The sequence below is a fragment of the Mobula hypostoma genome, chromosome 3 (genome assembly GCF_963921235.1).
Source record: "Mobula hypostoma chromosome 3, sMobHyp1.1, whole genome shotgun sequence".
Lineage (NCBI taxonomy): Eukaryota > Metazoa > Chordata > Chondrichthyes > Myliobatiformes > Myliobatidae > Mobula > Mobula hypostoma.
The window spans coordinates 67,479,350-67,493,948 of NC_086099.1; the positions used below are offsets into that span (position 1 = coordinate 67,479,350).

The 14,599-nt window shown below is 41.8% G+C and overlaps 1 protein-coding gene across 2 annotated transcripts in view; it reads left to right on the forward strand.

The window, feature by feature from the left end:
* Positions 1-14,599, forward strand: part of LOC134343438 (BEN domain-containing protein 4) — a 73,866-nt gene that overhangs the window by 41,719 nt on the left and 17,548 nt on the right. For both annotated transcript variants that reach the window (XM_063042138.1, XM_063042139.1), the window contains exons 2-4: positions 3,891-4,448; positions 5,553-5,644; positions 10,725-10,965. In XM_063042138.1, coding sequence (XP_062898208.1) covers positions 3,891-4,448; positions 5,553-5,644; positions 10,725-10,965 — 891 coding nt within the window. The remainder of the gene's footprint in view (positions 1-3,890; positions 4,449-5,552; positions 5,645-10,724; positions 10,966-14,599) is intronic.

The following is a 14,599-nucleotide window of genomic DNA, read 5'->3' on the forward strand; positions in this document are numbered from 1 at the left end:
CCACTGCATCCAAGTCAACGTATACATTTATATCACATTTCCAGCATCTGCAGTTTTTTTTAATATTTTCTGTTTTTTGACTCTCATCTAAATGAGGAGATAAACATAAATTCTCCAAACCAGTAGTCGTCACTTGGTCAACAGAGAAAGCAAACTCCAGGGGCTTTTCCCCCTTGTTCATTTGGTTTCATCATAGGACTCGCTTATTTCCACTCTTGAGCTCTAAGGAAAGGTTTACACCCAATATATTATTTATTCCTACATCTTTACAGATGTGCATACCCAGCATTAATTTTTCATCTATAAACCCATACTCAATGGATAAATTTTGTAAATGTTCGGCAAGTCTGCCTGCATTTGTGATGAAAGGTCACCGTGCTGAAGTGTGATTATCTTTCTTCACACTCTCTGACCTACTGATGATTTCCAGCACTTCCCTTTATTTTAGGTTCTAGCATAAGCAGTATTTTGTGTTTGTAGTATTTTTGTGGGGAGGGACTCAGATCGGCAAGCTTGTATTTTGATTGCTTATCACTAAAAAGAGATAATTAACTTAATATAATGTACAGTATTTCAATGTGACCTAGTTAATCTACAGTCACTTTTTTTCCAATGGTCCTTTCACTGGGGTCAGTTACTAGTTTCCTTTTTAATCTTACTCTTGTTCTACTTTAATTACAATGGAATGAAATGACTATAAGATCTCACCTGCTGCACTGTAAGCAGTACCACCCTGGGCTTGCATCCAAGGCACTACGCTACCCTCAGCATGGCATTGACACTAAACTGCTAACTTCCCTCATGATCTGTAGACCAGTTGACGGTTTCATGCCAACAAGAATTGGAGCAAATCCAACAGGAGCTGGAGTCATTCTGATAGAGGACTACACCAATCCAAGAGCAATTGGAATCATTCCAACTCGAACCAGAACCCAAAGATTGGATGGAATCCCAGCCCAGAAGAAGGCAGAGGTCAATCCCAGAAGTTGTACCCTTGGAAGCAGCTGTGTCCAAATCCTAGCAGCAGCTAAAGCTACACCAAGAGCAGCTAGTGAACAAAAGAACATAATAAATAGAAACAGATATAGGGCATTAGACCCCCTCCCCCCACCACACCGCCGTGTCAGCTCCACTATTCAGTGAAATCTTGGCAAATTTTTACTCCAGCGATACGTCCGTGCTTTGATATGCTTTGATTCTCTTAATATCTAAAAATCAATTGATCTCCATCTTGAATATACAAGTCATATCCTCTCAAACTGAAGACAAATCTTTTATTATTTATACCTTACTGAAATTCAGTAAGAAATATCTCCATTCTACCTCTGATAACTTGGTTACTTCTTGTTCTAAAAAATAATTTGCTCAAAAATATGAGTGGTCAACTTTAAATTAGACAGAATAGAGTGTATACAGTGGGTGTTGTCATTTGATAGAATTGTGAATGCAGTTATCTGCCAAATAAGGTCAAAATGTTGCATCATGGCAACAAAGATGTTGCTGCGAGTTAAGCGCATGTACTGATCATAGGCTGTTGTAATGTATGTAGACTTAATTTAAAAAGAAACCTGTATCCTGTAGGATTAATCAATGTGGTAGTTTCTCAGGTTCAGAATACTACATCATGGTGGTTGAGTGTCTATCTATTAGTATTAAACAGGAATCCAAAATTGTCTTAGCAAATCATTCCATTGAGGGTGGGATTCAGTGTTGATTTGTCTATCAGTTGTTAAGTGATATCAATGAGCATAGTACATTTCCAAACTTGCAGTGTTTCACTACTTCTCTGTGCAGAGCAGCCTTTCTCAACCTTTTTGCCCTGGAGGAACCCTTGAAATCATTTTCGGGTCTCGGGGAACCCCTGCATAAAAATTATTGTATCTGCAGCTCACGGTACATTAGCACAATCAGTAAATTGTAGATATAATAATCCCCAAATAATTGTCATTGCTCTTTTGAGTAGAGAATGAATTTTTAGCCAACCTTTCTTGAAAAAAACAGCTTAGCTTACCATTCTTGAAATTAATCTCTTTCTTTCCCTTTCACAAACGTAAAAAATTCATAAGGCAAACATAATAAATTTCTGTTAAATAATTGGTTTAAACCAAAATGATATTTAATTTTTCTAAAGGTAGGCTCAGCTCGGACTTCAACTACTGCACAGAGTCTTGTCATCTTCAGAAGTTTTCTGATGACTCTGCCATAGTTGGATGCATCAGCAAGGGAGATGAGGCTGAGTACAGGGCATCGGTAGGAAACTTTGTCACGTGGTGTGAGCAGAATTATCTGCAGCTTAATGTGAAAAAGACTAGGGAGCTGGTCGTAGACCTGAGGAGAGCTAAGGCACCGGTGACCCCTGTTTCCATCCAGGGGGTCAGTGTGGACATGGTGGAGGATTACAAATACCTGGGGATACGAATTGACAATAAACTGGACTGGTCAAAGAACACTGAGGCTGTCTACAAGAAGGGACAGAGCCGTCTCTATTTCCTGAGGAGACTGAGGACCTTTAACATCTGCCGGACGATGCTAAGGATGTTCTACAAGTCTGTGGTGGCCAGTGCGATCATGTTTGCTGTTGTGTGCTGGGGCAGCAGGCTGAGGGTAGTAGACACCAACAGAATCAACAAACTCATTCGTAAGGCCAGTGATGATGTGGGGATGGAACTGGACTCTCTCACGGTGGTGTCTGAAAAGAGGATGCTGTCCAAGTTGTATGCCATCTTGGACAATGTCTCCCATCCACTACATAATGGACTGGGTGGGCACAGGAGTACATTCGGCCAGAGACTCATTCCACCGAGATGCAACACTGAACGTCATAGGAAGTCATTCCTGCCTGTGGCCATCAAACTTTACAACTCCTCCAGGGTCAGACACCCTGAGCCAATAGGCTGGTCCTGGACTTATTTCCTGGCATAATTTACATACTACTATTTAACTATTTATGGTTTTATTATTATTTAATTATTTATGGTGCAACTGTAACGAAAACTAATTTCCCTTGGGATCAATAATGTATGACTATGAGTAGATTCAATTTTAATTACTGCTATTTACAACATGAAAATTTATTGACGATGTTGAATAGTAAAGTTACTAAAAACCATAAGTCAAAGCAGGGGTTAATAAAATATAAAAAAGAGCGGCATAGTAAATGAATGAGAAAACCACAAAAAGTACAAAAACTTCACGATACAATTCACTTCTAACCTACACAATCCATCTTTTGCAATGTTTGCAACAACAGCTGAGTTGCGGCACGTAAAAATTCGTTCTTTAGAGTGAAATTTTCTGTCCAATTTTCTACTACACTTATAGAGTGTGTTTGCTTCCATAAGTCAGTCAGTGTTGCATAACGGGAAGTTGGGGGATGTAATTCAGGAGGGAGAGGCTGGTGTCACAGCCCAAGCTGGCCGAGCCCATTCAATGCTCGGAAAACACACTTCACACTGCTCATCGGTCTACCATCCTCCTCTCGTTGCAATACAGCGCTCGTCGATTATCAGTGGCCTTCCCTGTCTCGCATCAAAACTGAGAAGGGACTCAACCAGATAAACACAGTCCTACAGCGCACTGCCATAGTGGGCTGAGAGACCATTAACAAGATTGCTAACTGGGCTGCTCGGTCACTGTTCACCACTGCCAGTGCTACCATTGCACGTTACGTGAAGTTCAAAAAATGATATATTTTTTAATCACGATCACCCGCAGAACCCTAGGGTTCGATGGAACCCCAGTTGAAAATCCCTGGTCTAGAGCAACGAAAGTCATGTTAAGACAATTAGTCAGGTGGAGAAGTAGAAGGTTTGGGGGGAGATGTGGTGGCTGATCAGGGGAATTTGTTCTTGCTAACTTGTAGAACATTGTGTTTTTCTGTTGCACCACAGAGAGCCGCTTAATACTTGATGCCTTTGCACAACAATGCAGTCGAGTCCTGACTCTCCTGAAGGACAATGGAAAACTTCTCGACACCAGCCACCCTCAAGTTATTTCATGTGTGAAAAGGGAGAGTGGATGTTATGATGAGCACACAGGACAGTGTCAACTTGTCAGAGGTGACCCCGTGCAGCCACAGACAGCAAGCAACCCTGAGATGGAACTGGAGTATGTGCAGAAGAGACATCAGACCTCAGCCTTGCTACGGGTATTTACTGATTCCCTTCAAAGTTACCTCCTGACTGGAGGTCGACCTTCACAGAGTAATGTAGAAGGAAGTGAGTGCAGTCACATAACAGAAATGGATCCACTTTCCACATCTCCTACCCACACGATGGGAGGGTGGACATCCCCAGCAACGTCAGAATCTCATGTCCATCCGTCATCAACATTTCCTGAGGAGGAAGAAGAGGATGGCTACTGTCAGAGATGCCAAGAGCTGGAACAGGAAGTAGTTTTACTCCAACAGGAAAATGAGGAGCTGAGGAGAACCTTGGATAACATTCCAGGTGTGTAGAGCTTAAACCAGTCATTCTATTACAGTTCCATCATAGCCACGGTAGATGACAACTGTTATCACCTTTTACGCTAATGATTTTACAGGCAGAGGGGAAATGAATCTTCTTAAATTTCAATTTTATCGCGTGTTAGAATATCAGATTTAGTTTTAGGATATTAGTTCAATTTTAGGACAGAAGTTAATGTTACAGGAATACTTTCCTTGGAAACATATAATGCAATAATTGCAGTTTGGTCAAACCAACATTTTACCCTGGGTGCTGTGACCGTGGCACTAATTTGTTGACAAGATGAAACTGGGATGGTTTAATGTGATCTGGTTTCTCCTTTCCTCTTTGAGAGAAATGAATCAATGGAATAACCTGTCCCAGGGGTGGTGGAGGACAGATAATTAGATACATTGAAGGTGGAGATAGATAAAAGTCAATGAATTGAGGGTTATGGAGAACTGATACGGAACAGGAGTTGAGGCCAGCAGGTATCTGTAATGATCATAATTCAGTGATAGAACAGACAAGGGGCCGAGTGGTCAACTGCTCTTATTTTCTTGCATTCTTTTGTTCTATGCACTGATTCTAAATCTTGACAACACAGTATTTTCTGATTAGATTCTAGTAACTCCAGCAACAGTACATGTGTTCTACCTCTTGGCTTATTTCATTTGTAAAATTTGCAGTTGTGTGGTATGATGCTTACAGCTGTCACCATTCACAGTGTAAGACAAAGTGAATTTACTGTAAACTCTGCTTTAAGTGTTGAATGGGTCAGATTTTACAAGATTTTAATTTTATCTGAATGATATCAATCTTTATTTCACAGATGTCCCATGAGCAATAACTTCACAGAGGTTTGTCGATAACTTGTTATTAACAGAAACTCTTCCTTGCTGAGAGTTAAGTGTTTTTGGAATTTGCTTTAAGAGTGAGGAAAGTCATCTGGTTAGCATTTTGTAATTATTATAATTAGATGGTCCTGAAAATAACCTTTTAATCTTTGTAAAATTTCACCTAGTTGAATGATGAAGTAGTTTTTCATTCTATTAATGTTTCATGATTGTATTAGGTGATTGTTTGAAATGATTTTAATCTATGCAGTGCCCTGCCAGACTGTTCTTGATTATTACAAGACTGTCCTTCAGCATCACAACCAACTTGCTCAACCAGTCCCAGAGGAGCAGCCACCAGAGGTAAGTACTTTCGAGAAAGAACAACTTCATGATGAGTTCTTGTGGTTCAGATAGAGCGAATGTCAATTTCACTCAAAAGTGTAACTGCTGCTTCTCTCTCCACAGGTACTGCCTGATTGCTGGGAATGTCCAGCATATTCTGTTTTATTTCAGACTGTCAGTATCTGATGTTTTTTTCTTAGCATATAGAAGAACATAGAAAACCTACAGCACAAAACAGGCCCTTCAGGTCACAATGCTGTGCCAAACATATCCTTACTTTAGAAATTACCTAGGGTTACCCATAGCCCTCTATTTTTCTAAGCTCCATCTACCTATCCAAGAGTCTCTTAAAAGACCCCATTGTATCCACCTCCACCGTCATCGCCAGCAGCCCATTCCATGCACTCACCACCCTCTGCATTAAAAAAAATTATCCCTGATATCTCCTCTGTACCTACTTCCAAGCACCTTAAAACTGTGCCCTCTCATGCTAGCCATTTCAGCCCTGGGAGAAAGCCTCTGACTATCCACAGGATCAATGCCTCTCATCATCTTATATACCTCTATCAGGTCACCTCTCATCTTCCATCACTCCAAGGAGAAAAGGCCAAGTTCACTCAACCTATTCTCATAAGGCATGCTCCCCAATCCAGGCAACATCCTTGTAAATCTCTTCTGCACCCTTTCTATGGTTTCCACATCCTTCCTGTAGTGAGGTGACCAGAACTAAGCACAGTACTCCAAATGGGGTCTGACCAGGGTCCTATATCGCTGTAACATTACCTCTCGGCTGTTAAACTCAATCCCATGATTGATGAAGGCCAATGTACCATACTCCTTCTTAACCACACAGTCAACATGTGCAGCAGCTTTGAGTGTCCTATTGACTCGGACCCCAAGATCCTTCTAATCCTCCACACTGCCAAGAGTCTTACCATTAATACTATATTCTGCTGTCATTTTTGACCTACCAAAATGAACCACCTCACACATATCTCACACATATCTGGGTTGAACTCCATCTGCCACCTCTCAGCCCAGTTTTGCATCCTATCGCTGTCCCTCTGTAACCTCAGATATCCCTCCACACTACTCACAACACCCCCAAACCTTGTGTCATCAGCAAATTTACTAACCCATCCCTCCACTTCCTCATCCAAGTCTTTTATAAAAATCATGAATAGAAGGTGTCCCAGAACAGATCCCTGAGGCACACCACTGGTCACCGACCTCCTTGCAGAATATGACCCGTCTACAACCACTCTTTGCCTTCTGTGGGCAAGCCAATTCTGGATCCACAAAGCAAGATCCCCTTGGATCCCATGCCTCTTTATTTTCTCTATAGCCTTGCATGGAGTACCTTATCAAATGCCTTGCTGAAATCCATATACACTACATCTACTGCTCCACCTTCATCAATGTGTTTAGTCACATCCTCAAAAAATTTAATCAGGCTCATAAGGCATGACTTTGACAAAGCCATGCTGACCATTCCTAATCATATTAAGCCTCTCCAAATGTTCACCAATCTTGCCTCTCAGGATCTTCTCCATCAGCTTACCAACCTCTGAAGTAAGACTCACTAGTCTATAATTTCCCGGGCTATCTCTACTCCCTTTCTTGAATAAGGAAACAACGTCTGCAACCCTCCAATCCTCTGGAACCTCTCCCGTCCCCATTGATGATGCAAAGATCATTGCCAGAGGCTCAGCAATCTCCTGCCTTGTCTCCGACAGTAGCCTGGGGTATATCCCGTCTGGTCCCAATGACTTGTATAACTTGATGCTTTCCAAAAGCTCCAGCATATCCTCTTTCTTAATGTTTATATGCTCAAGCTTTTCAGTCAGCTGTAAGTCATCCCTATAATTGCCAAGATATATGAAACAAAGTATTCATTATGTACATCAGCTACCACCTCCAGTTCCATACACACTTTTCAACTGTCACACTTGATTGGTCCTATTCTCTCACATCTTACCCTCTTCCTCTTCACATACTTGTAGAATGCCTTGAGGTTTTCCTTAATCCTGCTCGCAAAGGCCTTCTCATGGCCCCTTCTGGCTCTCCTAATTTCATTCTTAACCTCCTTCCTGCTAGCCTTATAATTTTCTAGATCTCTATCATTACCTAGTTTTTTGAACCTTTTTAAGCTTTTATTTTCCTCTTGACGAGATTTTCAACAGCCTTTGTACACCATGGTTCCTGTACCCTACCATCCTTTCCCTGTCTCATTGGAACGTACCTATGCAGAATGCCACACAAATATCCCCTGAACGTTTGCCACATTCCTACCATACATTTCCCTGAGAACATCTGCTCCCAGTTTATGCTTCCAAGTTCCTGCCTGATAGCCTCATATTTTCCCTTACTCCAATTAAACATTTTCCTGACTTGTCTGCTTCTATCACTCTCCAATGCTATGGTAAAGGAGATAGAACTGTGATCACTATCTCTAAAATGCTCTCCCACTGAGAGATCTGACACCTGACCAGGTTCATTTCCCAATACCAGATCAAGTACAGCCTTTCCTCTTGTAGGCTTATCAACATATTGTGTCAGGAAACCTTCCTGAACACACTTAACAAACTCTACCCAATCTAAACCCCTTGCTCGAGAAAGATGCCAATCCATATTGGGGAAATTAAAATCTCCCATCACGACAACCCTGTTATTATTACACCATTCCAGAATCTGTCTCCCTATCTGCTCATCAATGTCCCTGTTACTATTGGGTGGTCTATAAAAAACACCCAGTAGAATTATTGACTCCTTCCTCTTTCTAACTTCCAACCACAGAGACTCAGTAGACAATCTTTCCATGACTTCCTCCTTTTCTGCAGCCGTGACGCTATCTCTGATCGGCAGTGCCACGCCCCCACCTCATTTGCCTCCCCTCCCTGTCCTTTCTGAAACATCTAAAACCTGGCCCTCTGAGCCATCCAAGTCTCTGTAATGGCCACAACATCACAGCTCCAAGTACTGATCCATGCTCTAATCTCATCCCCCTTTTTCATGATAATCCTTGCATTAAAATAGACACATCTCAACCCATCAGCCTGAGCACATCCCTTCTCTATCACCTCCCTATCCTCCCTCTCACACTGCCTACAAACATTCTCTATTTGTGAGCCAACCGCCCCTTCTTCCATCTCTTCAGTTCAGTTCCCACCACCGCCGCCCCAGTAATTCTAGTTTAAACTCTCCCTACTAGCCTTAGCAAACCTCCCTGCCAGGATATTGGTCCTCCTCGGATTCAAGTGCAACCCATCTTTATTGTACAGGTCACACCTGCCCCAAAAGAGGTCCCAGTGATCCAGAAATCTGGAGCGACATTCACAACACGCTGGAGGACCTCAGCAGGTCGGGCAGCATCCGTGGAAATGATCAGTCAACGTTTCGGGCCGGAATCCTTCGTCAGGATGACCTTCATCTGTCCTGACGAAGGGTTCCGGCCTGAAGCATTGACTGATCATCTCCACGGATGCTGCCTGACCTGCTGAGTTCCTCCAGGGTGTTGTGAGTGTTGCTTTGACCCCAGCATCTGCAGAGTATTTTGTGTTTATGTTCCAGAAATCGGAATCCCTGCTCCCTGCTCCAATCCCTCAGCAACGCATTTATCCTCCACCTCACTCTACTTCTATACTCACTATCGCATGGCACAGGCAGTAATCCCGTGATTACTACCCTTGTGGTCCTGCTTCTCAGCAGTCTTCTTTGACAATGTTCTGTAAAACTGTGATTGCATGTGCAGTGTTTTCTTTATTTTCATTTTAATTTTTTCTTTTTTAATAAGTTCTTTACCCATGAGCTGTGGGTATAGGGAATGGAATGCTGTGCCAGGGGAGTGGTAGAAGCTGATACATCAGAGGCATTGAAGAAACTCTTAGATAGGCACATGGATGGTAGAAAATGGAGGGTTATGTAGGAGGGAAGAGTTAGATTATTCTTAGAGAAGGTTAAAATGTGGATACAACATCATGGGCCAAAAGGCCTATTCTGTACTGTAATGTTCTATCTTAACACTGGTTAATTCTGTGTCAGTTTTCGGTGCGTTAGCAAATAGTACATCCAGGATTTCTAAATATTGTTTGTAATTTAAATTATGGTTAAAGGATATGGTAATTCCCAAATATGACCTTCATGACTAATGACTGTAGGATTTGACAGTAACAGTTTGTATTTCTGATGATTTTTGGGTTAGACTAAAAGCTCAGTTATGTACTTTCACTTTATTTGTTTTGCGTTATACAATGTTGCAACTAAGCCCAGCAAAAGGCGTAAGAACCTTTGAATATCTTTAGATACTTAAAGCTAGGCATTATTCTTGTTTCTGTTCTGTGAACCTTATTTCATAACCACTTTATCGCCTGTCATGTTGGAGGGACAGAACTAAGCATTGTGCTTTAGACATGGGCTGAGCGGCAATCTGTACAGAGTCACAGCGATGTCCACCGTTTTGTTCTGAATTGATATTCCCTCTTCTCCCCTCCTCCACTGGGCAGAAGATACAAAAGCTTGAAAGCACATACCACCAGGCTCAAGGACAGCTTCTACGTGGTGTTATAACACTATTAAGTAGCTCCCTGGTATTATAAGTTGGATTTTTGAATTCACAATATACCTTGTAATGAACTTGCACCTTATCGTTTACCCGCACTGCACTTTCTCTGTAGCATTCTTTATTCTGCATTATTGTTTTACCTTGCTCTACCTGAATGGACTGTGTATTGATCTGATCTGTATAAACAGTATACAAGTAAAGTTTTTCACTGTATTTGGTATACTTGATAATAATAAACCGATTCCATTGAAGCAACTTTGTATGTGTGATAGCCACGATCCCATCTTCCTCCACTAAGAATATAGGGAATTCCTTGAGCTGAAAGCAGTACAAAATTGATTTACTAACGCATTACAATTTGAGTGAGTGTCTATATACTTCTTTTAGTAATCTTTATAATTTCATTAAGCTCTGAAAGGATTTTGTTGCCTGATGATACTGAATAGAAGAAGCAGTTTTGAATGTAGTGTTGAATTCCCATGTTAAATGCAGTTATTATGGACTTGTTTTCAAATGTTTCTCATCTTCAATTTTCAGGGGAACAAACAGTTGTTGACCAACTATCCAGTCTATATCACCAGTAAACAATGGGACGAGGCTGTCAATTCATCTAAGAAAGATGGCCGTCGACTACTCCGTTACCTCATTAGATATGTGTTCACAACAGATGAGCTGAAGTATTCGTGTGGCCTGGGGAAAAGGAAAAGATCAATGCCACTTCGGGAGCCAGGGCCTGAGAGACGTCCTCTCGACCCAGTCAAAGTGACCTGCCTCCGAGGTACGAAATAAAGTTACCGTGCCCACTTTCTAGAAGGGATGTAGATACAGACATGCAAAAAAACTGAGAAAGAATTGTTGAATAGCATTGCATGCTTTGCCCATATGCTTCCTGCTTCCTGCTTCCTGCTCTGATTGCGCATAGTGGGCGCAAAGTTCTCTCATGCTGATCCACAGCTTCAGAGCAAGTGAACAAAGTCAGGCAGGCTGCAGGCTGGGGGACAGGATGATCTGGGATGGCAAGAGAGGTGCAATGAGTGAGGAGGATTGGAATCTCCTGATAGTGAGTGATTGGGAGGGGGTTGAGAGGGTGTCATGATTGGCTGCTGGGAAGGGATGAGATCACACTTAGACTGGGATAGGATGTTGGGGGCTGAAGAAGACCAGCAGCAGAGGATGTATAGACTGAAACACTTCCTTTCAATGAACAGGGTCCTATATTTATCTGTCAGCTAATACCTTTCATTTAAACTGACAGTGTGTCTTGATTTGACGCTGAATGAATACTGTGGACGAAAAAGCTCAGTACCTGATCGGTGAAGCAGTAGCTGATTCAGTTAAAGCCGGAGCCTATTATGCAGGTGCTGGGTACTGAGCAAAGATAAAAACAGCAAATGCCCACTGCTGATACTACTGCTTGAGAGGGCAGATGCAAGAGATCAGGCCAAGCTCAGGTTCATCTCCTTGATGCCATGCATCAGGAAATAGCCTGAGCTAATGTGAAGATGTGTCACTGGCAAAATGCTGGAGCAGGGAAGTCACTGCACAATCAAAACCAATGGATGGATATTCACTCAAGTAATGAGTGTTTTTTTATTACTTTGTAATATTAAATCACTCACAAATGGCAAATAATTGTGTTCAGGCATTTCTGTGTGTATTAAGCACTATAAGACCATAAGACATAGAAGCAGAATTAGGCTGTTCAGCCCATCGAGTGTGTTTTGCCATTCGATCATGTCTGCTTCATATTCTCTCTCAACCCCATTCTCTGGCCTTCTGTCTATAACCTTCACCACCCTTGCTAATCGAGAACTTATCAACCTCTGCTGTAAATATAGCCAATGCATTGACTTCCAGAGCCGTCTGTGGCGATGAAGTCTACAGATTCTCCCCCCTCTGGCTAAAGAAGTTGCTCTTCATCCCTGTTCTTATTGAACAAACTCCGACTCCTTGGTCTAAATATACCTCTGTGCAATTGGGTGTTGGACTTCCTAACCAACAGAACTCAGATAGTCAAGATGCACAACTGCTGTGTGCTGAGCCCATTGCCGTACACTCTGCTCACACACAACTGAACGGCCAAACACCCCAGTAATCACATGGTCAATTTCACCAGTGACAACAATGATGAGATGGCCTACAGAGAAGAGGTGGAAGAATCTGAGGCCTGGTACCAGACAAAAACCTCTTTGCCAATATCAACAAGACAATGGAGATGGTTACCAACTTTGGGAGAACTTGCACCCGCTCACACACCTCTTTACTTTGTTGGTACAGCAGTGGAAACTGCGAGCAGTTTCAAACTCCTGAAAGTGCACATCTCGCACAACCTCTCATTGCTTCAGAACATGTCCTACACAAGTAAGAAAGGTTATTCTTCTCTGCATTCATATTTTGTATTATATGTTTATTAGTAGTTATAATGCATTCTTTATTATTGTTCTTTATCGTGTTTATTTTGTGTTGCATCAGATCTGGAGTAACAATTATTTTGTTCTGCTTTACACTTCTGTATTGCAAATGACATTAAACACTCCTGAATCTCCTGAAGGAACATCCTTCTATTCTGAGGCTGTGTCCTCTAGTCCCAGACTCTCCCACTTTTGAAAACATTCTCTCCTTGTCCACTCTGTCTGGCCACTTCAGTACCCCTTCAATACTTGGTAGGTTTCATCTTAGAATTTGTATTTTCTTTCACTTGTACTGCACAACATTTGGTTGCCAGTGGATTCTGCTGGTCATTTTTTCCACCCTGCCCTCGCCCTGTCAAAGCTGGGAAAACCACGAAGCTCTTCACAATCCTGTTACAATGTCATTGGAAATTTGATGGTGTCAAGTTATAATTCTTAATTCTGCAATATTATTTGCCTGTAAGAAAAATTAGATGTTTAGTTTTATCTTTAGTTTTATATTTCTAATATATTTTCAGAATTAAAAAGTATCTGCTATTAACATCCCATATGATTTTTCTCTAGGATTCTCACGGCTGTTTCTGAAACATTAACATTTATATGCAATTAATGCATGAATTATATGGACTGCACATCATTAATCCCCACCCAGCACTCATTTGGAAACTCTCCTTTGAAATTATATTATCTCTATGCTTTTAAATTAAAGAGAGGAAAGCTGCAATCTAGGGGAAGAACTGTGAAACTCCAAGTGCACTGATACCTACCTATATTTCTGCAGCCTCTATGACTACAATACTATCAGAAGGACTAAAGCTCTCTGCTTATGTCTGCAAGTATGGCCTCAACCACAAGGACAGAAGTCGACTGTCACAATGATTGCAATTGAAACCACAGAACGCAGTTGGCTGTTCACTCTAGAGAACAGTTCTGTTCACAGGTACTGAGGCCATCTACTTGCCCCATAAAGTACAGATATGAAGCCAATACAGCTCTACTCATTCAGGGTGACGATGGCTCACTTGTGATCCATCCATCATTGACACAATGGCTACCCTAACGACCAGAATGTGTGGTGGGTTTCTCCCCATCATAAAGGGACATCTTAACCTGTCTCCCATTGTCAGATGAATACTTGAACATCTGCAAAGTGGACTGAAAATCACAGCACATCTTCCCTTTGGCAAAAGTGGTTCATTCGTAATGCTGATCTCATGGAAAACTATGGAATAGGATCAGATAAAAGACTCTTCTAGACCAAAGTGAGACAGACAAGATAAAAGTCACAAATAACACACACGCAATGCTGGAGGAACTCAGCAGGCCAGGCAGCACCTATGGGAAAAAGGACTTCAGCAGTCCTGTCAAAGGGTTTCAGCCTGAAACGTCGACTGTACTTTTTCCCACCGATGCTGCCTGGCCTGCTGAGTTCCTCCAGCATTTTGGGTGTGTTGCTCGGATTTCCAGCATCTGCAGATTTTCTCTTGTTTGTGAAAAGTCACAAGTGTCTCTTTTGAGGAGGTGTCATTTTTCTATTATCAGAAAATGTTTTACTTTCTACTAAAACAAAGAGCTAGAAGTTCATGAGCTCTAATCTAGTGGTTCAGAAGGAAAATGGCCAAAAGGTATTTCTGTGAAGTATGAACATGTGCAATTGTTTTTAATTGTTACATCACACTGTGTGCTCTCTCATCTAATTCAATTTCACTCTGCTGTTCTCTTTTGAAAAATACATACACTGAGTGGCCACTATATTAGGTACATCTGTACACCGCCCGATAGTGCAAATATCTAATCTGCCAGATGGAGTAGTTTGAGTATCTCAGAAACTGCTGATCTCCTGGGATTTTCACACACAATAATCATCTCTAGAGTTGACAGACGATGGAGCAAGACACAAAAAACTTCCAGTGAGGGGCAGTTCTGTGGGCAAAAATGCCTTGTTAATGAGAGAGGTCAGAGGAAACTGGCCAGACTGGTTCAAGCTGACAGGATGGCAAC